This window comes from Polypterus senegalus, chromosome 13 (assembly GCF_016835505.1).
Source record: "Polypterus senegalus isolate Bchr_013 chromosome 13, ASM1683550v1, whole genome shotgun sequence".
NCBI classification, from domain to species: domain Eukaryota; kingdom Metazoa; phylum Chordata; class Cladistia; order Polypteriformes; family Polypteridae; genus Polypterus; species Polypterus senegalus.
In genome coordinates, this window is record NC_053166.1 from 161,531,556 (window position 1) to 161,557,609 (window position 26,054).

General features: G+C 47.4%; 2 protein-coding genes across 5 annotated transcripts in view; one reads left to right on the plus strand and one right to left on the minus strand.

Annotated features, from left to right (window-relative positions):
• Window positions 1-56: 56 nt before the first annotated feature.
• On the plus strand, window positions 57-25,670 carry telo2 (TEL2, telomere maintenance 2, homolog (S. cerevisiae)). Of its 2 annotated transcripts, none has more exons than XM_039776169.1 (21): window positions 57-409; window positions 4,540-4,873; window positions 5,070-5,347; window positions 5,429-5,497; window positions 6,740-6,887; window positions 7,847-7,949; window positions 8,027-8,095; window positions 8,261-8,402; window positions 14,996-15,132; window positions 15,216-15,301; window positions 15,371-15,460; window positions 20,785-20,873; window positions 21,154-21,245; window positions 21,328-21,444; window positions 21,645-21,716; window positions 22,156-22,326; window positions 22,414-22,508; window positions 24,536-24,635; window positions 24,798-24,862; window positions 24,996-25,111; window positions 25,189-25,670. In XM_039776169.1, the coding sequence occupies exons 2-21, from the start codon at window positions 4,554-4,556 to the stop codon at window positions 25,308-25,310; spliced, it is 2,481 nt and encodes an 826-aa protein (XP_039632103.1). In that variant the 5' UTR covers window positions 57-409; window positions 4,540-4,553; the 3' UTR covers window positions 25,311-25,670. The 2 variants fall into 2 exon arrangements, with proteins under 2 accessions (XP_039632103.1, XP_039632104.1); XM_039776170.1 differs by having other exon boundaries at window positions 6,743-6,887.
• The window catches only part of ift140 (intraflagellar transport 140 homolog (Chlamydomonas)), a 116,850-nt gene continuing 116,357 nt past the window's right edge, over window positions 25,562-26,054 (minus strand). For all 3 annotated transcript variants that reach the window (XM_039776167.1, XM_039776168.1, XM_039776166.1), the window contains exon 30: window positions 25,562-25,957. In XM_039776167.1, the coding sequence (XP_039632101.1) occupies window positions 25,757-25,957 (201 nt within the window). In that variant the 3' untranslated portion in view covers window positions 25,562-25,756. The remainder of the gene's footprint in view (window positions 25,958-26,054) is intronic.

Here is a 26,054-nt window from a genome sequence, read left to right on the forward strand (position 1 = left end):
GCGCGCACGGTTGACACCGCCCAAACTGTACGGCGTGCGTCACAAACTCAACCACGTGGGCGGTATGGGTTGCCGTTTGGGTCAGAAAGCGTTGGGGGAAATGTGCGTTTGCCTAGAGAGTTATTTGTATGCCATGTGACATTTTCCCCCCTGTGTGGCATAAAGTACCTTGTACAAAATAATAGTTAAGGTGTGATGCGAGTATTGGGACGCAGCTAAGTATAGTTAACAAAACGAGGGCTTCGTATACAGCCTTGGCTGGTTTTGAGCGGGAGCGACATGTGCCAGAAGTCGCTGCCTTCCGTGTCTACTGGTCGGCGGAATGGATTACCACAGAGCAATGAGGTGTCATCCAGCAGTGGCCCCAATTAAGGAAAAGGCGAAGACAAACGGAGTCCGCTGAAAGCAGGTGGGTTTGAGTTGGTGGCGACGATCCAGTCGACTCTGCGTGTTACCCGCGCTGTGAACGTTGTCTCTACGCCATTAAAATCATTCGTTTACTTTGTAACGAGCACTAAAATGAGGGAGTAGTAAGCATTACCAGTCATGCTGTGACTGTTAGAAAACGGGACGGGGTTTGCCTAAACAAATGGGAGAATCTGTGAGGATCACGGCACGTGAAAATCCGGCATCGCAGGGCCCTTCCCCAGTAAAGTTTAGCTGCAGAGCTCCGTTCCGTTTCGGAGGTTGTCGCATTGCATTTGACGTCACTCCAAACCTTCTAGCAGCTGTAGCCGCAAACTCTGGGATACGCCCGACTCCACGATGGTTAAAATTAGGGTCATGACTGGGCAGGTTGGCCAGGTCCAGTGAAAACCGGGAGCAGCTTAATGAATGGCATCTGGTCGCAGACTATAATACCCAATGTAAAATCGAAGAGGGGTGGGCTGACCCGCTTGGAGTTTTTTGGACAATCGAAGAGCCTTTCGGGAGTGGGAGGTGATTTTTGTTGCAGGCTAGAACAACATTTTCATACAAATAATGCATCTCAAAGTGCTTTACATGATGAGGAAAGAGACAAAGTAAGAATTAAAATCAGAGAACAATAATTAACATAGAATAAGAGTACGGGCCGATGGCCAGGGAGGACAAAAAAAAAAAAATCTCCAAAAAAAAAAACCTGCAGGGGTTCAAGGCCATGAGACCACCCAGCCCCCTCTAGGCATTCTACCAACATAAATGACCGCAATCAGTTCTCATTGTACTCAAGGTTCACAAGGAAGAACTTGATGATGACAGTCTTTAATCCATCAATGGAGGACATCACGGTACTTTGATCAGGTGGTGGTGGTGCAGGTTGCCACCACAGAAAACTGGAAAAAGAACAGAAGAGAGAGTAGGGCCTAGTACAGATTTTGGAGCCACCATGAATAGTAATGATCATTAATAGGATGTGCAGAGCATCAGGATTAAACTAAGGTGAAGTTATGAGAAGGCCATGTTACAGTAAGGAGTTTTCAGCAGTTTATTAAAGAGCTCCACCGTATCAGCCTGGTGAATTCCTACTGGCAGGCTATTCAAGATTTGAGGTGCCTAACAGCAGAAGGCCGCCTGCCCGCCTCACCACTTCTTTTAAGTTTTGCTCTTGGAATTCTAAGCAGACCCTCATTTGAAGATCTAAGGTTACGATTTGGAATATAAGATGTCAGACGCTCCGAGATATAAGATGGAGCGGATTATTGAAGGCTTTGTGAACCATCAGCAGGATTTTAAAGTCAATTCTGAATGACACAGGTGACCAGTGTAGTGACGCTCAGACTGGCGTGATGTGCTCGGATTTTCTTCTCCTAGTTAAGATTCTAGCAGCTCCATTCTGCACTCGTTGTCACAGATTAATGTCTTTTCTTGGGTGGTCCTGAGAGGAGTGCGTTACAGTAATCTAGACGACTGAAAACAAAAGCGTGAACTCATTTCTCAGCATCTTGCAATGATATAAGAGGTTTAACTTTACTTATGTTTCTTAAGTGAAAAAATGCTGTCCTAGTGATCTGATTAATATGGGATTTAAAATTCAGGTCTGAGTCAATAGTTACCCCTAAATTCTTGACTTTTAATCCTAATGCATCCAGTTTATTTCTAATAACCTCATTATATCCATTATTGCCAATCACTAAAATTTTGGTTTTTTATTTATTTAGCTTGAGAAAATGACTACTCATCCACTCAGAAACACAAGTAAGACATTGGGGTCAGTGAATCAAGAGAGTCGGGGTCATCAGGCGCTATTGAGAAATACAGCTGTGTGTCATCAGCAGAGCTGTGGTCGTTCACGGTAGATAATCTGACCTAACTGAAGCATGTAAATCAAAAAGAGCAGCGGACCCTGGATAGAGCCTTGTGGACCACCATATAGAATATCAGGGGTCTTTAAAGTAGAATTACCACAGCTAACAAAGAATTTTCTACCTGCCAGGATTCAAACCAATTGAAGACCCTGCCAGAGAGGCCCACCCACTGACTAAGGAGATTTCTAAGAAGACCACTGGATGGAAGGTGGTCATAGACTGGGAGGTGCCAGTAAGGGTTTAGTGGTGCCCTTGAAAAATACCCCCAAAAACTGCACCCTGCCAAATCAAAATTTGTACTCGTTCAAGAATTTAAAATCGGACCAGTTTGGTAGGAGGCCTGCAAATCTGGCAGTCCTGCTTGTGGTGGGCTTATCGGACTCAAATAATGACGACTGTACAGCAGGGTTGCCAAGACCTTTAAAAATTCCCAGCTCAGTGAAAGCTGAAAACCCATCTAATAGCGTAAGAGACCAGCCCATTAAATAATTGATCTTACCGCACAATACAAAAACGTTTGGACCGGAGAGTTTAAGGTGCCAGTCGGCTTTGCTGAAAAATCCAAAATACAGTGGTGTGAAAAACTATTTGCCCCCTTCCTGATTTCTTATTCTTTTGCATGTTTGTCACACAAAATGTTTCTGATCATCAAACACATTTAACCATTAGTCAAATATAACACAAGTAAACACAAAATGCAGTTTTTAAAATGATGGTTTTTATTATTTAGGAGAAAAAATCCAAACCTACATGGCCCTGTGTGAAAAAGTAATTGCCCCCTGAGCCTAATAACTGGTTGGGCCACCCTTAGCAGCAATAACTGCAATCCAGCGTTTGTGATAACTTGCAGTGAGTCTTTTACGGCGCTCTGGAGGAATTTTGGCCAACTCATCTTTGCAGAATTGTTGTAATTCAGCTTTATTTGAGGGTTTTCTAGCATGAAGCGCCTTTTTAAGGTCATGCCATAGCATCTCAATTGGATTCAGGTCAGGACTCTGACTAGGCCACTCCAAAGTCTTCATTTTGTTTTTCTTCAGCCATTCAGAGGTGGATTTACTGGTGTGTTTTTGGGTCATTGTCCTGTTGCAGCACCCAAGATCGCTTCAGCTTGAGTTGACGAACAGATGGCCGGACATTCTCCTTCAGGATTCTTGGTAGACAGTAGAATTCATGGTTCCATCTATCACAGCAAGCCTTCCAGGTCCTGAAGCAGCAAAACAACCCCAGACCATCACACTACCACCACCATATTTTACTGTTGGTATGATGTTCTTTTTCTGAAATGCTGTGTTCCTTTTACGCCAGATGTAACGGGACATTTGCCTTCCAAAAAGTTTAACCTTTGTCTCATCAGTCCACAAGGTATTTTCCCAAAAGTCTTGGCAATCATTGAGATGTTTCTTAGCAAAACTGAGACGAGCCCTAATGTTCTTTTTGCTTAACAGTGGTTTGCGTCTTGGAAATCTGCCATGCAGGCCGTTTTTGCCCAGTCTCTTTCTTATGGTGGAGTCGTGAACACTGACCTTAATTGAGGCAAGTGAGGCCTGCAGTTCTTTAGATGTTGTCCTGGGGTCTTTTGTGACCTCTCGGATGAGTCGTCTCTGCGCTCTTGGGGTCATTTTGATCGGCCGGCCACTCCTGGGAAGGTTCACCACTGTTCCATGTTTTTGCCATTTGTAGATAATGGCTCTCACTGTGGTTCGCTGGAGTCCCAAAGCTTTAGAAATGGCTTTATAACCTTTACCAGACTGATCGATCTCAATTACTTCTGTTCTCATTTGTTCCTGAATTTCTTTGGATCTTGGCATGATGTCTAGCTTTTGAGGTGCTTTTGGTCTACTTCTCTGTCTCAGGCAGCTCCTATTTAAGTGAGTTCTTGATTGAAACACGTGTGGCAGTAATCAGGAAATTGAACTCAGGTGTGATACACCACAGTTGGGTGATTTTTGAACAAGGGGGCAATTACTTTTTCACACAGGGCCATGTAGGTTTGGATTTTTTTTCCTCCCTAAATAATAAAAACCATCATTTAAAAATTGCATTTTGTGTTTACTTGTGTTATATTTGACTAATGGTTAAATGTGTTTGATGATCAGAAACATTTTGTGTGACAAACATGCAAAAGAATAAGAAATCAGGAAGGGGGCAAATAGTTTTTCACACCACTGTATGTGTGTCTCTCGCGTCTCGTCTCCTTCCAAGATTTTTTTTATAATAGAGAGATTATTATTATTATTTGTTTTTTGGCTCCCAGGGTGCACTGCTGTCATGGATTCAGTCAGACCTGTGGTTCGCCAGTGTATCAACACGCTGTCTTCTTCCAAGGACTCTGAACAAGTTGTGCAGGCATTGCAGACTGTGAAGAAGTATTTGGACAAAGAAAGCAATGAGCTTCCCCCCAGTGATAAGGACATATTTGCCACATTTCACTATACCAGGCTCCTGCAGGCCCTTATCAGAAGTCTTCATGCAGATTGGGTGCAGGCCTTGACTCCCAGGCAGCACCGGGAACTTTGGGATGGATTGTTTCTGAGTGGCCCACCTGACCAGGCGTTTCTGGTCATGCTAGATTCGGTGACCTCCATCAGGTGAGTCCTTTTGTGTCTTTCTGCTTTCACTGTGTAGCATCATGGACCTTCTGATCCAAGTGCACAAGGCTGCTTCAGGTATTCTAACTGGAATTTTGAGGTTTGTTTGACCCCATCCGTCCGGAGCTTCTAATAAGTTCACAACATGGCAGCTCTCATGCAATGACCCTGCAGGTTGATTCTTTCTCATTTTCAGCCCTAGCACCAGCTTGGACCGGCTGCTGGCTGTCCTGGAGTCTTTTCTGCAGAGTGGCCGCATCGGGGACCTGCTCTGGTCAGCCTGTCGGAGGTCTACTCCTGCCAGTTCCCTCCAGATGCAGGACACTTTGCTGAGTCGTCTGGTGGCCTTGCCCGACTTGCTTGCTAATCATCTGCAGCACCGTACCCGCCCAAACTTCTATCCACAGCGTTACTATCCTCTGCTGGCCAGGGAGCTTTTTGCTGCTCTAGAGAAGACATGTCAGGCACTAAGAGGTGATGGAATTGTTAATATCCTAATGAGCTGGTGGGACTTGGACCCAACTTCAAGCTGACGCTGCGTGTATTCCTTTTTAGGTCAGACTGACTGCTCTGTGTCCTTCTTGGCTCAGCTGCTCGGAAAAGTCTGCACACAGGGACATAGTGGTAAGTCGAGAAAAGTGAGGTACATAAAAAAATAAAATAAATGTTGCCCGTTATGAGCACACGACTGGATGACTTCACATGAATAATGTGACATCACGTCAGGAATGTCTGGATACTGTTTGCTGTGCTCCAGCGCTGGCCCACGTTGGCACTGATTCTATCGGAAAGTTTAGAGCCGCAGAGGGCAAGTCGCATGTAAAGAAATGACCACTTTTGGGTGGCGTGTTCTGTTGGTTCATTCTGTCATTGTAGGAATATTTCTTACCGAATTTTTGAAAAGATGAAATTGGCAGCATTCCCCTAGAAAAAGTGTAATTGTGGATGGCATTGGATGATGAGTCTTCCATGAGAGGTGGCCCAGATAAATAATAAAGTCATAGTTTGAATAACGTGAAGACCGCGTTGATTCACTGAATCCCTTTTTATGACTTGTTCTAATACACAGGAGGTCAGCTTGCACTATAAATGAAATTCTATCTATCTATCTATCTATCTATCTATCTATCTATTATATAGTGCCTTTCACTATCTATCTATTATATAGTGCCTTTCACTGTCTATCTATCTATCTATCTATCTATCTATTATATAGTGCCTTTCACTATCTATCTACACTATCTATCTATCTATTATATAGTGCCTTTCACTATCTACACTATCTATCTATTATATAGTGCCTTTCAATATCTATCTATCTATCTGTCTGTCTGTCTGTCTATCTTCGCCCCGATAGCAAAACCAACAATATTGTATATCAAGAGGCCCTTGAATATGAAAGCTATCAATTCTTCTCAATACAAATTTTTTTTTTTTATTGATTTTTAAAGTTTGTCCTGTTTGTCTACTATGTGGGCGGAGCCATGGGGGACAGCTAATAAATTACAAGTCCGTCATTTCAAGCAGTTGGCCATCATTTTGCACCAATTAAATTGTACCTTGATTGAAAAGGCACGACTTCCGTCAAAGACTTTCTTAGCGATTCCAAACATTTGAGCACTGGTGTGCCAGGGCCTTGTAGGGAGCAGGCGTATTTTTTTTCTACTCATTTATATTGTTTCATATTTATTTATTTTTTTTTTACCTTGTCAGGCTGCTTTTCTTTAATTTTGCCTTAGGAAGTGAAGGCAGCCCAGATTAAATGGCCCCTCTGCACACTGTCATCTGATCTTTTGTCTCTCTTTCTGGTGGCTGCTCTTGGCTTGTGTTAATTGTTGCTCACATTTTCTTTGTTTGTTTTTTCAGAAGAAATCTTCAGAGTGCTGGCGCCCAGTCTCCTGACCTCCACCCAGTCGGACTTTGTGTGGCAGAGGGTGTGCTGGCGATTGATGGAGAGCGTGCCAGACCGTTGGATGGAAGCTGTCATTTCTGGGCTGGTTTTAGCAGTAGATGAGTAAGCAGCTGCCGTGATCGGTTCAGCGTTCTCTCTTGTTCCTCCACTGTCTATGGCTGATACGGTGAACTGCGAGGCCTGAGGGAAGCATTTCTTCTAAAACTCTGCTTTGGGTTTATGACACTCAAGTCTGCCGTTTCTCTTACTGCTGCAGAAGTCTTAGTTCTAAAACACACGTCTGCTCTTTGGTAGGCACTGGGCTTGCACTCCATACTGGATTTGGTGACAGAGACTGCACTCGCTCTGATTATTTGACCCACTGTAGTTTCACCAAACAATCACCAGAAGGGGGCACTCTAATAATGGAAAAACACCAGGGGGCACTCTGTTAGAATTTCTCCAGCACAATAGGCGACAGCAGGGAGGTCTATTGTTTAATGGAGAAATGAGGGGCTTGGGGGGGCACTGGAGGGAGGAAGGTGGTGGAGCCAAGGTTTCATCACCCAGTCATCCTGATCTCAGAACTTCAGTAGTCCAAAGCACCCCTCCTGGGCACAGAGCTGGAAAATGTAGAGATATGTTAGGAGGGTCAAACTGGCGGGCATCTGGCCATATAAACAGGCAACAAACTATTGTTTACCTGGGCCTGTGGGGCAGCTGGTTCTTTGCCTTTGGTTGTTCTTTTATTACCCTTCTTGTTTAATTCCCAACTCTTGTATTATTAAATCCCTCAATAAATCACACATCAACACTTTACACTTACACACTTTTCATATCACACTGTACTCTTGACTTTGCTGGCTTTAATCAGGGTTTGCGTAGGTTTTTGTGCGCTCCCCCTTGGCCGGACCACTGTGGATACAGACCCACACACAGTCCGTTACCTGCTTCTTCATGAAGGTCCTGACCCCCTTAAACTGTAGGGGTAGTAAGTGCTTCCCTCTCCAAGGTTTGTGTGTCAGTAATTGCACGTCTACGCGCACACATATTGACTGGCACACATTTTCTTGCTCCGACAGGCCCACTGCTCTCTCCAGGCTGATGGGGAATGTGATCCTGAAGAACAAAAAGGCTCAGTTTGTCTTAACGCACAAACTGCTGCTGCTGCAGTACAAGCACCAGGTGAGAAGCCTGCAGAGAGAGCTGCATGGCCGCCATCTAAAACACTCGCTTCTTACTGATTGTGCTTCCTCCTCTAGACGTCAGTTCTAAGGAGCCTGCTGGGATATTTGGCGCAGGACAGCCTCCGTCGGCCTTTTTTGATTCAGGTAATGGAGACTCTCTTTTGAGGATTGTTTCTTTTTCTTGTATTCATTGCCTTATTGTCTGATTTCTGCAATGCCTTGTGTGTTCTCGAGGGATCTGTGGTCAAGTAAAGAGTCGCAGAGGGTCACTCGGTCAGACTTTGAACAGCCTCTCATTTCTCTGCTTAGGCCGTGAAGGATCTGTGCAGCACGTGGTCCAGTAGCAGCGCCGTGAGGCATACGCCTTTCGAGCAGCAGCTTTATATCAGCAAAGCCCTGCTCATCTCCTTGGGTTCCCTGACTGAGGCAGAGCTCAGAGAACTTCGACCTGGTGAGTAGACGTACCTTTTAGCAGATGTGCCAGTAGCAACCCCAAAGCCCCCCATTAAACTGCTTGTCATGATCATAACAGACACAAATATGACGTGTCCAGCAGGGAAATGCACTGTGGAAAGAAAAATCTCCTTACACTGCCACCCCATAACAACGGCGCCACACAACAAAAACGGGCATGTCTCCAGTATGGATTTCCACTTCTTGTATTAGTCAGCAGGCTTTCAGGCGGAGTGGGTTGGGTTTAGATAGACAGACAGCTAGAGAGAAAGGCGCTATATAATGGATAGACAAATATTTTATTAATCCCAAGGGGAAATTCACATACTCTAGCAGCAGTATACTGATAAGAACAATATTAAATTTAAAGAGTGATAAATATGCAGTGTAATTTAAAAAGAGCAGGGTGGAGAGTGCCAGGCAGGTATAACGGACAATAACTTTGTATCATGTTAACGTTTACCCCCCGAGTCACATAGTGTGGGGTCTCCTCAGTCTGTCAATGAAGCTGCTCCTCTGTCTGGAGATGATCCTGTTCAGTGGATTCTCCATGATTGACAGGAGTCTGCTCAGCGCCCATCGCTCTGCCACAGATGTCAAACTGCCCAGCTCCGTGCCAACAGTAGAGCCTGCCTTCCTCACCAGTTTGTCCCTCTTCTTTATGCTGCCTCCCCAGCACACCACCACGTAGAAGAGGGCGCTCGTCACAACCGTCTGGTAGAACATCTGCAGCATCTTCTTATTACAGATGTTGAAGGACGCCAGTCTTCTAATGAAGTATAGTCGGCTCTGTCCTTTCTTACACAGATCATCAGTATTGGCAGTCCAGTCCAGTTTATCATCCAGCTGCACTCCCAGGTATTTATAGGTCTGCACCCTCTGCACAGTCACCTCTGATGATCACGGGGTCTATGAGGGGCCTGGTCCTCCTAAAATCCACCACCAGCTCCTTGGTTTTGCTGCTGTTCAGGTGTAGGTGGTTTGAGTCGCACCATTTAACAAAGTCCTTCATTAGGTTCCTGTACTCTTCCTCCTGTCCACTCCTGATGCAGCCCACCATAGCAGTGTCGTCAGTGAACTTTTCCACGTGGCAGGACTCTTGAGTTGTATTGGAAGTCTGATGTATGTTGGCTGAACAGGACCAGAGAAAGTCCAGTCCACTGCGGTGCTCCTGTGCTGCTGACCACAATGTCAGACCTGCAGTTCCCGAGACGCACATACTGAGGTCTGTCTGGAAGATCGTCCACGATCCATGGCACCAGGTGTGAATCTACTGCCATCTCAGTCAGCTTGTCCCTGAGGAGCAGAGGTTGGATGGTGTTAAAGGCGCTAGAGAAGTCCAGAAACAGAATTCTTACAGCACCACTGCCTCTGTCCAAGTGGGAGAGGGATCAGTGTAGCATATAGATGATGGCATCCTCCGCACCCACCTTCTCCTGGTATGTGAACTGCAGAGGGTCGAGGGCATGGCGGACCTGTGGCCTCAGGTGGTGAAGCAGCAGCCGCTCCATGGTCTTCATCACATGTGACGTCAGAGCAACCAGGACGTGATCTCTTTGGGACTGGGGTGATAAAAGATGTTCTCCAAAGCCTCAGGACTCTCCCCTGTTTCCACGCTCAGGTTAAAGATGCTCTGTAGAGGACTCCCCAGCTCCAGTGGACAGGCCTTCAGCAGTCGTGGCGACCATCTGGACCCGTTGCTTTGCTGGCACGAAGTCTCCTCGGCTCTCTACTCACCTGGGCTGCTGTGATTGGGGGTGGGGATGTCACACCTATGCTGGCATCAGCAGAAGGATGGGTGGAGGGTGCAGTACTCCGAGGTGAGAGTGGGTTAGGGTGGTCAGACCTGTTAAAGAAGTTTCACCAGATAGCCCAGAATTCTTTGAGGAAGCAGCAAAAGCCTCCGATTAGAGAGGTGATTATGAGATTGTTGATAAGGTACCACGTGAAAGGTTAGTCATAAAACAACAGGAAGTGGGGATTCAGGATGTTGTGTATAGGTGGGTACACTCGGAACAAACTTACAGTAAGTGGCAGCTTACCTGAATGAGGTGGTGTGAGAAGTGGTCATCCAGCAGGGGTCGCTGTTGAGGCCGCTGCACAGTTTACGATCCGATAAGAATATAAAGAACAAGCTGGTCGAGTTTGATGATACTAAACTGGCATGAATGGCAGATAATGTAGAGTCTGGTGAATCATTACAGAGGGGCTTGGGCAGAAGTTTAGCAGATTCAATTTAATGGTGACGGGAAAGAAGCGCACAGGAAATAACCGCACGTTGATAAATACAGCAAAGGTGTATATGCAAAGAACGAAAAAATGTTATATTTACATCGCAATAAACAAAATTGTAGAATTGTTCACTAACCGTATTTATAAGCTTGTATGCTTTAATATGTGCTAACTGGGGTAGTGGGCTGTTGGATGGTCCATAAAATAAAATAGTCGTTACTCCTTTTATTACTGTCATTGTTGTGCCTAAATGACCATTTCTAGGAAATTATTATTCTTTACAATAGTTTTGAGAATTTAGATTTCACCTTCTTATTCCACAGGTAGGCAGATTAGGGTTTTATAGTTTTGATTACGGCAAGTAAGTAAAGGTCGTCTTATAAACAGGCCACACAGTTAGAGGTTTCTTTAATCCTCCCTAACTTTTGAGCAACGCAAGTCGACATTATTATTATTATTATTATTTATTTTTTTTTTTTTTGAATAACTGAGATGGAGTTTTCGATCAGTCAGAAAGGCAAGCAGGTTCTCGGTTACAAGGGATTTGAATATCTGCTTTTTCACACAACAAATGGAGTAGATACTTGGAGGTGCCGTGAGAATCGATCAGCAAAGTGCCATTCCTGAATGAAAACGAAGAACGGTGACATTGTGCAAGAGCAAACTAGTCATTATAATAAAAAGTGTCTAGCAGTATAGGTGGAGTATATTTTATATTTGTAATAGTTATATGTTGCCGCCGTGTGCGCTCTTCACCGTATGTGTAGTTTTTCCCGTGTGCGGTTATTTCCCCGTGTGCTTCTTTCCAGGATTCAAATTTAATGTAAGTAAATATGAGGTTTAACTCCAGAGAAATCAAAATATAAGATTTTAACACACAGTGGGAGATTTCAAACGCGAAAGTCCACCTTCGAATCACCGTGCACTGGTCACTATCTACATCTCGAGTGCTCAGAAGTGATCAAAAAGGCTACTAGGATGTTAGCACCCTGGTGTGTGGACTACAAGTTAAGGGAGGTCATACTTGAGGCGTCGAACTAATTCATGAGGACTTACCTGGAGTAGAGTGTACATTGTAGGTCACCATATTATCAACAAGACACAGCAGCACTAGAGAAAGTCCAAAGAAGAGTGACACGGCCGACTCCGGGGTCTGAGAGCTATGAGGAAAAATCAAAAGCGTTGAAGCTCATAAGTTTAACAGACAGAATAAGAGGTGACTTGACTGAAGTGTTTCAAATGATCAAAGGAATTAGTCAAGTGGATCCTAGCTGGCATTTTACAAGAGACACCTTGTTAAGGGCACAACCTGCACAAATATGAAAGCAACAACAACACCATTTATTTCTATAGCACCTTCTCATACAAATGATGGAGCTCACAGTGCTTTACAAGATGAAGAAAGATGAAGAAAGTTTATAAAAAATAACAAGATTAGGCAATACTAAATAACAAAGAATAAAGTAAGGCTGGGAGGACAGAAAAAACACCAAAATCTGCAGGGGTTCCAATGCCATGAGACCACCCGGCCAGCCCCCACTGGGCATTCTACGTAACATAAATGATCTCAATTGGTCTTCATGGTTTTAGGTTTCATGTGAAAGAGTTTAATGCTGATGGCCATGTGGACCTCTGACCTTCAATCCATCAATGTAGGGGCTGCTTGGTGCTTTGATCAGGTGGCAGTGCCACAGATCACCACCACAGAAAACCCGAAAAAGAACAGAAGATAAAGTAGGGGTTAGTACAGATTGTGGAGCCACCATAAAAACGATAATTCGGTGCATTTGCAGAATGTCAGGGTTACACTAAAATGAAGCGATGAGAGAGCCATGTTAAAATATTGTTTTTTTTTAAGGTGCTCCACCATATTATTATTTGTGAATTTCCCCTTGGGATTAATAAAGTATCTATCTCTATCTATTAGCCTGCACAATTTCTATCGGTAAACTCATATTCCTGATTTTAGTTGCGCCCACCTCACCACTTCTTTAAGGTTTAGCTCTTGGAATTCTACGCAGACCCTCACTTGAAGATCTGAGGTTACGATTTGGAGTGTAAGGTGACAGCCGTTCAGAGATGTAAGATGGAGCAGACGATTCAAGGCTTTGTAAACCACGCATCTCCCCCTGGAACCCAACAGGGCTGTGCCAAACTCCAAGTCCCAGCATGCCCTGCTGGGCTCCATGGAGCTACAGCTGCCCAGGAGAGCTGCCCTCTAGTGTCTTTGGGGAGGTATTGCACTGCCGATGCTCTCTCCTCCGGTCCTTCCATGAAACCCTAATGGCCGTGGCCACCTGTCACAATACCTTTTATATTTAACTAGCCAACCCGCGGTGTACCATACGCCGCATAATCAGGCCAGTTTTTTAATGATTTTTAAGCACAGGGAGAAAATTAACATTTGAAAAATCGGAAATGTAAGAAATCAGCAAGAAAAGCAACATTGTAACAATGCACGGAGCGAACCAACACACAATCGTCCGTGACTGAAAACTGGCGGACCGCCATTGCGCCCTCTCGTTCAGTAAGCACTGCCCGCTCATGTGCCCACCCCCAACTCGTCACTGGAGTCGTCGTCGTCTTTACGCAGTCCAGATGCACCTGTGACTCACGCAGACGTTTCATTGCTCCGTCCGGTTTTCGCTGCTTTCTCGACCACGGGAGTAGCGAGGTGGGACGGGGGTGTGTACAAAAGGTAGGGACGTAATGGCTCACCCACGCCTCTCAGCGCCGGGTAGACACGCGCTCAGTCTCATGCGTAATTATTTATTGAATGCTAAACACTTCTGGAAAGACACGACGCATGTTTGTCGCGGATGCGAATCGCTGCATGTAGCGTGTAAAACAGTTTGCTATGCTGCACGCGGCGCAAGGCCGTAGTTTAAAACTCGCGTTTTAAAGACTGCTCACTTCATTGTGTTTTAACCTCAGTTGTAAAGGATTATATTAAGGAGCCCATGAGATACCCCTCGCAAACCGTTTCACACGCTGCATATGGTGACTCACCTCCACGAGAAACACGCCTCTAGGAACAGTCAAAGTGGCTCGGAGATGCATGTGGCCTCTACGACAGACGAATAGAAATGACGCCATTTTTTCTGTGTCGTCGCATCCGAGTTGGTGGCCGTGGCCCTGCGAGTTGTCGTCGTATCCAATGGTCTTGGAGTCGGTGGGCGTGGCTCCTTCCTGCGTGTGCCATAGGTGTCTCACTTGTCGGCGGCTTAGTGAATCCACGCCCCCTTTCCGGCGTGCTTTCCATGGGTGTCTTGCCTTAGTGAATTATGCCAGCGTGGCTGTCCGTTAGTCTGTCCAGGATTTTAAATCGCCTGGATTTCACAAACTGTTTGATCGATTGACCTGAAATTTGGTGCACACACTACGTGACGTCTGCTTTCAGGGTGAAGATTGACCTCCAAGGTTATTCCTTTTTTTATTTTTATTGTAGAATCAACTCTCTGCAGCAGGGCAGCCGTGTGGCACATGTGTGTGTGGCACACGTGTACGGGCACCGCTCTCATCCCAACCACCTTCGCCGTCACTTCCCCTACCTACCTCTTCATATCTTAAATCATTCTTGAGGCAGATTGAAGACTTAAGTGAAAAATTAAAGAAAACGTACTAAGGAATTGCAACACAAACGCTGACTCAATCAGTTTTAATGCAAAAAGATGCCAACGAAGGAAGAGAAGAAGCAGGCTGCTAGGGTGGAGAAAAGAAGGAAGGAACAAGCGCATCGACCTCTGAGCAAATGGACGATAAACGTACAGAGGAGGAAAACTAGGAATGGGCAAGTCAAGTGTACCCACTGCCCGTTCTCGCTACTGGTAACAGGTGTCGAGTGTCTGCGCTGATGTTGCTCGGACGTGTTTTTCGTTGTGACTTCATTCGAGTTGTTCATTTGGGTTTGAGAGTTGTGTCTTAGCGCTTTGTGTGACGTTGTTTCTGATGTGAAACGTGTTCTTCCTGTGTTGTGAGTCGCATCCCGTTGATAAATCGATTCTTGTGCCTAATTGGTAGTTTCTAGTTTTAATTGTTCAGTATGTAGAATATTGTCGAGGTGTCTGCTTACTCTGTTCTGTGGTCTTGCTTTGGGTACCTTTTGCTGTTTTCGTGGTTGTTGTTGTTGTGTCTGATAAAAGCGTCAAGCACGGCGAGTCTCCGCACCACTTCTGGAGTTGTGCTGTACGGGTCTGCGCTCTCAGTTAAGTAGCTCTTAGCCTTTTACGCTCCTTCGTGAAGCCTCTACGATGGTAGCGTGGGTAACGTGTGCCCACCTTGGTCTGTCCGTCACATTTACAAGTTAAATTTGAGCTGAAGCGACGACGCACCTCACGTTGGTCCCCTGATCTTTTTCAGAGTTGCTGCAGTGCATGTTGGCAGGAGTTCAGTGCCACTTAGACAGCAGCCTTGTACAAGTGCGACGCCTGGGCATGGTTGTAGCCGAGTGTCTGAGCTCTAAGCTGGACCCACAGGGCACACAACTGAAGTTTGAGGTACTGCCGCTCCTTGGCGAATGGTCCGTTACACCTTTGTGCAGAAGACCTTGATTGCAAGTCTCTTCTTTGTATTCTCTTAGTATGAGAAAGATGGCGACAGTGAGGAGCTCGTGTCTCTTCTAAGACCATCGTCAGCTGGCGCTCCACCACCACCACCACCTAGCAGGTAAGACCTTGACTCATACGTGACCTTTGAACCGGTGACCTTCTTGACTCGTTGATGTCTGCCTTTCAGCTCAGAGCCTGCTGCAGCCGTAGAGGGTGAGCCCAGGATGGCAGATGGTCAGCCAGTCACATCCCAGAATTCGGATTCAGATCTTGACAGGTAGGCCATACGAGCTGTGACGGGGATGGAAACGACCATCGGGGTCTTTAAATGATTCTCACCAGCTGAGTGCCCACCTTAGAACAGGGGTGTCCAACTCTGAGCCTGGGGGGCGGCAGGTTTTCATTGTCACCCTAACCCTAATCGGTTCTCACTGCCCTTCATTTTAATAGCCCAGTTTTTAAGGATTCAGTCCTCTGAGTTGATTCTTTTCTTCATTGAAGCGAGTCGACAGATGAGCAGCTAAACTGGGGCTTCAGACTCCAACCGCTTTCTTAAGGAGAAGCCGATTCTTACTATTAATCAGGCCCAGTTCTAGAGGCGAAGCCGCCATCGTGCCATTTAATTTCAGCTGCCCCCTCACCCTAGAATACCTTCACTTGTTTTCCAAACCAGTGTATTTAAAATGGAAAATTTTCGCAATTTCCTTAATGTTAAAAAAAAAAAAAAAAAAGAAAGAAAATTTCTTCATAGGTAGAAGAAAACTTGACTTATGCATTTAACGAATCGGCGACCGGTTTAATGAATTCATCAGTAAAATTTGTTTGATTGATGTGCTGCGTACTTGAGCTGCCACAATTCACGTGTTTGAAGCGAGATACCGACATTCAACTGGAGAAGGCGAGCCCCGTGCCGAGTCTGCGTTTTGTCGACCGCGGCCCTCTGTGTTCGGCCGTCTTCGTGAATGCACCCTTTGCACGACCGGCTGTTAATTAAAGCCGTTATTTAATTCCATGGCTTGTTGATCTTCTTCTTGTTTTTTCTAAGAACACCGTCACAATATTTTGGTGACCTGAGAGATCAGCCTTGGTGAGACCCTCACCTTTCTTTATTTCCACCTATTGTGTGGTGGGCACAGGTGAGCTGCTCGTGTTTCGTGTCTCCTTATTGTTTGGCTGCTCATTAAGGAAAAAGAAACAACTAAGGGGTCTGAGTCACGTTAATTAAAAGTAAAGCAAAAGACGTTAACTAGCAGCCAAAACTGGTCACTGATAAGAAGATGGTTAGAATGAAAACCTGCAGCCACTGCGGCCCACCAGGACTGGAGGTGGACACCCCTGTAATTAGGACATCACCAGTATGTCATAACGTCTATGAAGATGTTGACACAATATGATCAAACTGATCAGCCATGGAGTACAGTATTGCTAATGTACAGCGTGTTGTTCCTACTTCCATCTGCAGAGGGCAGCGTTCCTCTTTTTGAAATTTCTGCTCTCCTTTAAAGCTCAAAACCGCAAGGTCTGGAAAACCAGTGAGCCGACTGCTGAGCCGACTGCTGAGCCGACTGCTGAGCTGCGAGTGAGCGACCCCACGACTCGTTAACTTGTAGATACTTGACAAGAATGAAATGTAACGATCATTCAGGAAGTGAGCAGGTGTTTCTTCTCATTGAGGACGAAGCTCGTAAAACTTTAGCGTCATTAGAGGCAACTGTTCATTCATCCATCCTCCATTATCCAACCCGCTGTATCCTAACTACAGGGTCACGGGGGGTCTGCTGGAGCCAATCCCAGCCAACACAGGGCGTAAGGCAGGAAACAAACCCCGGGCAGGGCGCCAGGGCACACACATACCAACACACCAGGCACACACTAGGGACAGTTTAGGGTCACCAATCCACCTCACCTGCATGTCTTTGGACTGTGGGAGGAAACCCACGCAGACACGGGGAGAACAAGCAGACTCCACACAGGCAGGGAGGACCCGGGAAGCGAACCCAAACGGGTCTCCTAACTGTGAGGCACCATTGCGGCCCACTGCGCCACCGTGCCACCCCTGTCCATTCATGAACATCGAAAATTGAGACCTCAAGAAACACAATCGGATTCCTCCAATGTGCTGCACTTCTGGAAGCGCCTGCTGCTTCGCCCGCCTTGAAGGAGGCGCTTGTGCCTCACATTCTCGCCCTCTCAACGTTCACATCATCTCTTTAACTCTTTGAGGGCTGAATTTTTTTTCCAAAAAATTCAGTTTTCTGAACCGCACACAAAGCAGTGGTTTCAACATAAAATGTCTGTTGCTACATGCTGTAGCTGCTGTTGGTGCATGTTCGGCAACTCTGGCGGCAGTGGCTGCGCAGGGGCATCTCGTTGGCCCGCAGGAATGCATGGTGGGTCAGCTGTCTGGCTGACTTTGCACAACCGCTGGGCAGCAATGGCAGTTGCAGTGTGATGCAATATGGCTTGTCAACATAAGAGGTGGTCCTCCCAGGCGAACACTGCTGTAGGTATATTGGCTACACAAACGTGTTGAACACCACGATACACTGGGAACTGATCAGCTGATGATGGTACTTCACTTTTGTTTTTGATGTCCATCTTTTGATCACTTGTATCAAATTCCAAGTCTGACAAGACAGAGTCCAATTCAGTGATATGTTGTAAAATGTTCATGGAGTATTTAGTCTCTCGTCAGATGTCAATGCCATTTTAGAGGATCGTTGCTCTTTCCTACCCATGCAGGGAATCAAGGTTAAATCAACTAAGCTACTTAAGTTTACTTCTAGCAAAGAGAGTCAAACATAAACTTAAGGGTGAGTTTTGTCACAGTTTATAGATGATTACCATCCTCTACCTCTGAATTTCAATAAAAGTCGACATCAGCCCTGAAAGAGTTAAACCTTCATCTCATCTCGGTCCTCTTCACTCCCTTTCTTTGAAGAAGGCAAATTGGGAATAAAAAGCTTTCATCGTGCAGTATGGTGGACCTTGTCGCTGTCTTCATCTTCATGTGCACAAGCCACTTTATCAGAGGTGGCGTTTCTTCACTTTTTGGTTTTCTACAGGACACGTCCATTTAACTGTAGTTAACATAAAACATTGAAACGCGAGAAATCTCAATCTACTGAGTGGGTTTGTGTGTCTGCGGACCCCTCGCCATCCCACCTCTAGGAGCTTGATGGACACCCCATTCAGCGACCAGCGCCATTAATATGGAACCGCTGTTGAACTTGACAAGAACAGCAGTTACAGCGGACTGGTACTCTAAGACTTGTGGCACAGGTGGCATCCAGTGACAGTGCCCCGTTTGACGTCACGGAGGTCTCGAGTACGGCCTGCCAGTGTTTGTCAATGGAGATGGCACGGCTGATGCACCTGTTAACAATGAGAGACCCAAAGTAAATCATTTGCGGGGGGTCCACGTAGTTGTGGTCATAGAATAATTTGTATTCACATTTACATTTGTGGCTAACAGTTCTGAGAAGGACCCCCGTGTTGGTGTCCACCGTCAGATGTTTGTTTCTGTGGGATACTCAAGTAGAATGACGAGCAGCTCAGAAGTTTCAGAGGCTTTGAGTGACAATGACGTGAAGTTTCTGGGGCGCAGAGTCCAGATTTGCAGTGCTGGCCCTTCTTTACGTATCAAGACCCCTGCAATTCACCCTGGCAGGCTGTCTGCCAGTCAACTTCTGGGCCCAATCCTGACTGACGGCCGCCTATAATTAAAGCTTGGAGTGAGTTTGTCACAATTGGTGGGTTTTTGTTTGTCCACCCGCCTCCTGACCACAAGTTCTCAGTAGGATTAAAGGTCTGAGGAGTTTCCTGGCCATGGACCCAAAAGTTTGATGTTTTGTTCCCCGAGCCACTTAGTTGTCACTTTGGCCTTACGGCCCGGCGCTCCATCATGTTGGTCACCAAACTGTTCTCAGATGGTTGGCACACGTTGCTCTCAGCTGGTGGTTTGCTCCCGTTCTTTATTCAGGGCTGCTGTGTTCTTAGGCCACATTGTGAGCGAGCCCCCCACTGCCTTGGCTGACGTGAGTGGTCTCAGGATGCTTTACTGTTGGTCTGACACAGGACTGATGGTAGCGCCACTCACCTTTTCTTCTCTGGATGCCCTAAATAATCGGAGAGGAGATTCATCAGAGAAAATGACTTGACCCAACAGTCCAATCCCTGAAGATCAGTTTGTCCCTGATGTTTTTCTGCTTTGCTGTTCTTCATGACGCCCACCAGGCCATCCTCCTCAAGTCTTCGCCTCACTCCCACCTGCCTGCTGCCATTCTTGAGCAAGCTCCGCACTGGTGGTGCCTCCCCGATCCCGAGCCATAAATAAAGAATGGGACCAAAACATCCCAACCATCCAAGAACAGTTTGGTGACCAACATGACGGAGCGCCGGGCCAGAAGGCCAAAGTGACAACTAAGTGGCCCCGGAGAACAAAATATCGACGTTTTTGGTTCATGGCCAGGAAACCCCCATTGAGAACTTGTGGTCACTCCTCAGGAGGCGGGTGGGCAAACAAAAACCGACCAGTTGTGACAAACTCACTCCAAGCTTTAATTATGGGCGGCCATCAGTCATAGTTTGGCACAGAAGTTGACTGGCAGACAGCCTGCCAGGGTGAATTGAAGGGGTCTTGATATGTAAAGAAGGGCCAGCACTGCACATCTGGACTCTGCGCCACAGAAACTTCACGTCATTGTCACTCAAAGCCTTTGAAACTTCTGAACTGCTCGTCATTCTACTTCAGAAACATCTGACACAAAGATCTCAAAACACTGAGGCAGCAGACTTGGTGAACACCAACACCGGGGACCTTCTCAGAACTTTGGGCCGCGACCACTCGTGACGTTTCATTCACTTGGACTCGACTCTTGGCACGTCTGCCAGGGTGACTGTGGTTTCTCAGTGATGCCTTTCACTTCTCATATAAGTCATCGATTCGCGACCCAAATGTGAAGGCGCCGTGTAAGGAGGTCCACGAGGTGCTGTCTGATTGATCTCTCAGCCCTCCTTCATCTCCTCAGTCCATTTTTAATGACACCTTAGGTTTCATGGATCCCACTGCACATCCTTGGATTTTTGCTGATTAAACGTTCATTTATAATGTTTAGCTCTTCATAAGTAAGCTAAAGACGTTTACCTTCCTGGATATTTGAACTCACCGCACTACAAGTTTGAGCTCCCTGAGAGTTTGAAACTGAAAGCGGCCATCTTTAATGGATTGGGGTTGGCATTCAAAACATAACCCCTTATATTTGATTTAATCTCATGTGCCATCACTTTAACTTTGTCAGGGATACGTTAAGACCGAGTGGCAAAGGGGAAACAAAAGGCAAAGAAATGAACCAAAGTGGCCTAAAGTTACTGTATCAAGACAAAAAGTGGCTCACAATCAATCCCAGCATCCCTCTGACTCCATACTGCTTAGAGCGTCTTTCTGTTATTCTCACGTACGTTTAATGTCCTCATTTTGTGCACACATCACTTATTGGGGTCCGCGTGGTCACACAGAACGAGGAGGTCTCGGTGTGTGCGGTCTGAGAAGGGACGATGTGGCGCCTACTTTCATCTTTTCTTTGTTTCTTTTGTGGCCAGCGATGATGACTTGGTGCCCTTTGACATGTCCAAGGATGAAGAGCTGGTGACCTCCCCTGCCCCCCGATACCTCCGAGACTGTCTTGAAGGTAGGAATGGAGGGAGGACCTTTGGTTGTTACGTCTGCCACCCACGTGGGCTTTGAGTTGTGCAGCTTTTGGGTTTTGTTGGCCGCAGACGTTCTCGGCTGGCACACTTTATTTACCCGCCAGTAGTTTACTAAGTCAGCCCTGTGGTATAAAACAGTGGATGAGCTGCCCAAAGGCCAATGTGAGATTCAAAGATCAGCTAATGATGAAGACTATGGTGTGGGCAGAGAGCGTCCATTCCGGCCATTCTTACCTTCTCACTCTGTACCTTCCTCTTCAGCTCTCACGTCGTCTGAAGATCCAAAGCGAGTAGAAGCTGCCCTGCACGCCGTTGAAGGACTGGTACGGAAACACCCGATGACCACCCGTGAGGTGAGTTGTGCCATAGCTTGTAACTCTGTGCCCCCTTGGCTTGCATGAGGTGACCCCTTCCCACTGTCGGCTCTGTTTGCAGGTCAGTGTGGAACTGATGAAGGTCCTGCTGCATTTGGAAGACCAGTTCAACTCGGATGGTTTCTCCTTCTGGAGACAGAGAGGGATGGTTGCCCTCATTGTTGTTGATGCCATCCCAGTAAGTGGCTGTCTGAGGGAGGGGAGGACAGAGGAGTCTGCCTTTTGTCTGTGTGGCCGGTGGCCTCGGTGACAGTGACAGTGAGGCTCCGGCCCCTTGGCCTGATGGTCGTACTCTCGCTGTCACCGGGTCTCGCCTGTTGGGTTCACATGGCGGTTTAATGGCCGGAGTCGCTACAGCTGAGTGTCGTCTCTCCTCAGGTGACGGAGTACGTGACGGCCGAGTTCTACGCCCTCAACTACAGTCTGCGGCAGCGTCTTGACATGCTTGAGGTGGGCTGACAACGATGAAGGTGGTCCTGCTGTCGATGGCGGCTGCTTTGTGTTTACTTATTTATTTATTTGTATGAACTGTTGACTCGCCGATGACGAGGGACCTGTGCGTGTTTTGGGTTCGGTCCTTGGTCAGGCTCTTCACTTTCTGTTCTCTTTGGCGTATCGTGGGTGATTATGAAGACGAGTATCCCACCCGGATACGACACGTCTGTGCGTCTGTCCGTCCATCAGTCACTCGCCCCGTGCTGGCTGTTGATCTCGTGTTTCTGTTGATGATGGAGACATCACAAGTACTGGCACGATGAGCTTGAAGGGTACTGGAGTTTACCGTTTTCTATTTGATCGCTAAAGACGTGAAGCGCACCGGTGACTTGTGCGTCCTCGCCGTACGGGGGGCACGTCTCAATCTTTAGTTGGCTTTCCTGCATCTCTCCAGGTGTTGGCATTGTCTGCCCAGGAGCTCTCCGAGCCGACCGCTGCATCTGACAAACGGCCAGCAGAGTCGGCAGTCACAGAGAGGATGACCGGTGGTCCGCAGGACGGCCCCCAGCATTGGAAACAGATTGTGGAGCAGAGGATCGCTGACAAGACCAAGCGTTTCAGTAAGGTAGGCCCATCCTGGGGCGGCTTTGTGCGGGTGGGTCGCCATGTCGTAGCTTCTCCATCAGTGGCCTTTCCTCTGCCCACTTTGCAGGGTGCCAACAGGACCAGGAGTGCCGCTGCTGCCCCGAACCGTTTTGCTCCTCTTGCTGGCTACTTCTTCTTTCCTCTCCTGCGGAATTACGACAGGTAAGGTGGTTCCCACCTGGGACTCCCGCGTTGTCACGGTCGATGCCCGTCGATATGCGCCGTGTCTGTCTGTTTGTGCCGCCTTTGGAATATGCAGCGTGTTCTCGGTCTACGGAGGAGATGGAGGATTAAAAAGGGAGTGCTGGCTGACCAGTGGGGGGCATCGGTGGGCATGGCACTGCCTGTCTCTTCCATTAACGCCAGTCCACCCGGGTGAGGCGGACTTTGGCATCCAGGATATGAGACTCGTCTCCAAGCCGCTGCAAACGCTCCTATCTGTTTTTTCTTAACGAGTGCCCTGTTTGTGCTGCTAATTCACTTCTTTTGAATTCATTTTACTTGATTTCCTCTTGAAGACTCGGACCCCTCGATTGTTTCTTTTTCCTTAATTAGCAGCCGAACAACAACGAGATACAAAACGAGCCAAAACAACTGGCGTCCATCACACGACATCTGAAAATAAAGAAAGGTGAGGGTCTCAGGAGTGTCGATCTGCTCAGGTCCACCAAACATAAAGAGAAAATCCACGACGTCGGACGTGTCTGCTAATGCACTGTGAGAATTAAAGAACGAGTTCAATGAACGACAAGAATCGGCGCCTCATGGAGACCCTGACTTAGCTGGTCGTCTGTCGGCCCCTCACGTCACGTGTCACTTAAGGAAAGGAATGAAGAAATTCAGGGGAGCGCATCTTAAAAATGAAACTCGATTCAAATGAATTCACAAGAAATTAACTGGCAGCACAAACAGGACACTCGTCAAGAAAGAACAGGGCGAGAATGAAAACCTGCAGGACCGGACTTGGCGACCCGCTTAGAGGGCAGACGTGCCAGCGTTGTATTTTAGCAGTGCGCTGGGTACAACGGTGAAATACCCGGGCCAGTGGGGTCCAAAGCCAAAGAGTACGACGTGAAAGGGCCTTGGAGGTGGAGTGGAGTGGAGTGGAGTGTGTGTGTGTGTGACACTCCTATGTGTGTGTGTGTGTGTGAGAGACTCGTGTGTGTGAGTGTGACACTCCTATGTGTGTGTGTGTGTGTGTGTGTGAGTGTGAGTGTGACACTCCTATGTGTGTGTGAGACTCCTGTGTGTGTGTGAGACACTCCTATGGTGTGTGTGTGATAGACTCCTATGTGTGTGAGACTCGTGTGTGTGTGTGTGACACACTCCTATATGTGTGTGAGACACTCCTATGTGTGTGTGTGTGTGACGCGTGACACTCCTGTGTGTGTGTGTGTGATACAGTCGTGTGTGTGTGTGTGTGTGTGTGATACACTCGTGTGTGTGTGTGTGTGTGAGACACTCGTGTGTGTGTCTTGTGACTCGTGCGTGTGTGTGAGACTCGTGTGCGTGTGTGTGTGTGAGACTCCTGTGTGTGTGACACTCCTGTGTGTCTTGTGTGTGTGTGACACTCGTGTGTGTGTGTGAGACTCCTATATATGTGTGTGTGTGTGAGACTCCTGTGTGTGTGACACTCCTGTGTGTCTGTGTGAGACACTCCTATATGTGTGTGTGACACTCCTGTGTGTGTGTGAGACACTCCTATATGTGTGTGTGTGTGTGAGACACTCCTATGTGTGTGTGTGAGTGAGTGACACTCCTATGTGTGTGTGTGAGTGACACTCTTATATGTGTGTGTGTGCGTGAGACTCGTGTGTGTGCTGTGAATGTCCTCCTGCCGTCTGTTGTATTTCTTGGTCTCGTTTCCTTTTTTTTCTGTGCAGCTCTTCATAAAGCGGCGGGCGGCTCAGCAGTTCGCTCGTATTTTTCGGTATCCATTTACTTGTTCGCTTTTCTTTTGTGTAGGATTTTCTAAAGGGGATTGTGAATAGAATTCTGTTTGGGTTTTTCGTAACATGACCTCGATGTCTGGTGGGTTTAAGTATTTGTTGTTCACAACAGAGCCCTCCATCAGAATTCTGTCCGTTTTCCAAACCTGTTTGTATTCGTCTCTTTGACTGCAAATCGCTAAGAACGCCTGCTGTGTCTGAAAACAAGACTGTTGACTCATTTGTGTCCCCTCTGCTCAGGCCGCAGGTGACCTTTGACCTGTTAGGAAGTGACCACCTAGTGCTGGGTCGCCTCGTCCACACGCTGGGCATCCTCATGTACTTGGCAGTCCATGCGCCGGTGAGTCTTCTTTCGTTTGAGTTTGTATTTGCTGTCAAATCCCACAATGCACGCAGAGAGGGTCTCGTTCGCTGGAGCCCCCTTATTTTTTTCTTTTCCTCTCTGCCATCGCCGTTTCCTAGAATCCTCACACATGTCTGCTTCCTGCCATTTGTCCCCCAGGTCGCTGCGCAGATGGGCAGAGCGCTGCTCGATTTTATCTGGACCGTTCGCCACCATGCAGATGCGTAAGTCTTTCTTTCTCTCTCTGAATCTTAAGTGTAACCCACCGTGGCGGCCCACCCACTTGCTAGCTGAAAGGTGGCACAGTGTCTTCCACCGGTCTTGATTTTTTTTTTCTTCCCCCCCCTGCCTTTTCAGAGTGGTCAGACAAGGGGTCCACTTTGCCACGTGCGCGGTCCTGCTAAGCGTGCCCACCGACGGCCTGTTGTCAGAACTCGGTGAGGAGCTGCTGGAGGCGAGAGCCTGGCTGAAAGGTGAGTGGACGGGTGGGCCGTGGTGACCCTGGCATGTTGCCCCCCATCCTTATCCTGCTTTGATTTGTTCTGTGAAGGTGCCACCGAGGTGGACCCCGATGCCACGTGCCGCAGCCTCGCCCTTCAGGCCCTGGTCCTGCTGGAGCAGCGCCTCACCAAGGGCCTCCAGCCACCTGAGCCTCCAGCGCAGACCCTCTGAAGAGCTGCCAGGCAGGATGTCACATCCGGAACACTCCGTCCAGGCATCCGCCTGACGTGCTCCTCGGACGAAATATTTATAGACTTGGCAGCGCCAGCGTCTTGCCAAAAATACCTGAGGAATTTCACAGGGAAAGGGCGCATTCCGGGAGTCCGCTGGGTACCTCGGCACTGGCCTGGCACTACAAGAGCCTCGGATGGCATTGAAACATTTTGGGGAGCCGGCCAAATAGGAAAGACGCGTCCAGAGTGTGCGCTTTGATTTGTTTTTAATATCAAAATGTGACCCTTTTTGGGTTTCTGAAAAATGTGATCAGTTCAAAAGGAACACGAAAATAAATAAATATTAATACAAAAGTTACTTGGCTGTCATGGCGAAGAGGGAAAAACAAAGTGTCCTGCAAAGCATCGTGGGAGCAGAGCGAGGGGCAGCCCTGTGCCATCCGGCTAGTGGCCCTGGTGGGGGTCCACCATCTCCTCCTCAACCTCGTCGTCCTCGCCGCCACTGTCCCTCCGACTGCGGCCCCCCGCCCTCCCAAATGATACGCCCACAGCCCTCTGCATGGCCTCCAGGCTCTGGTGGCTGACATAGTAGCCCACGTTGACGGCGGGCAGACGTCTCTGCATTTCTTCCAGAGTGCGGAGGGCCTGTTGGCAGAAAGGATCCACAGATGAGCAGGTGGTCAAGGCAGGAGTCCCCCTATCCATCCCTCACAAGAGTGGTAGAGCCCAGGAGCCCACCCGG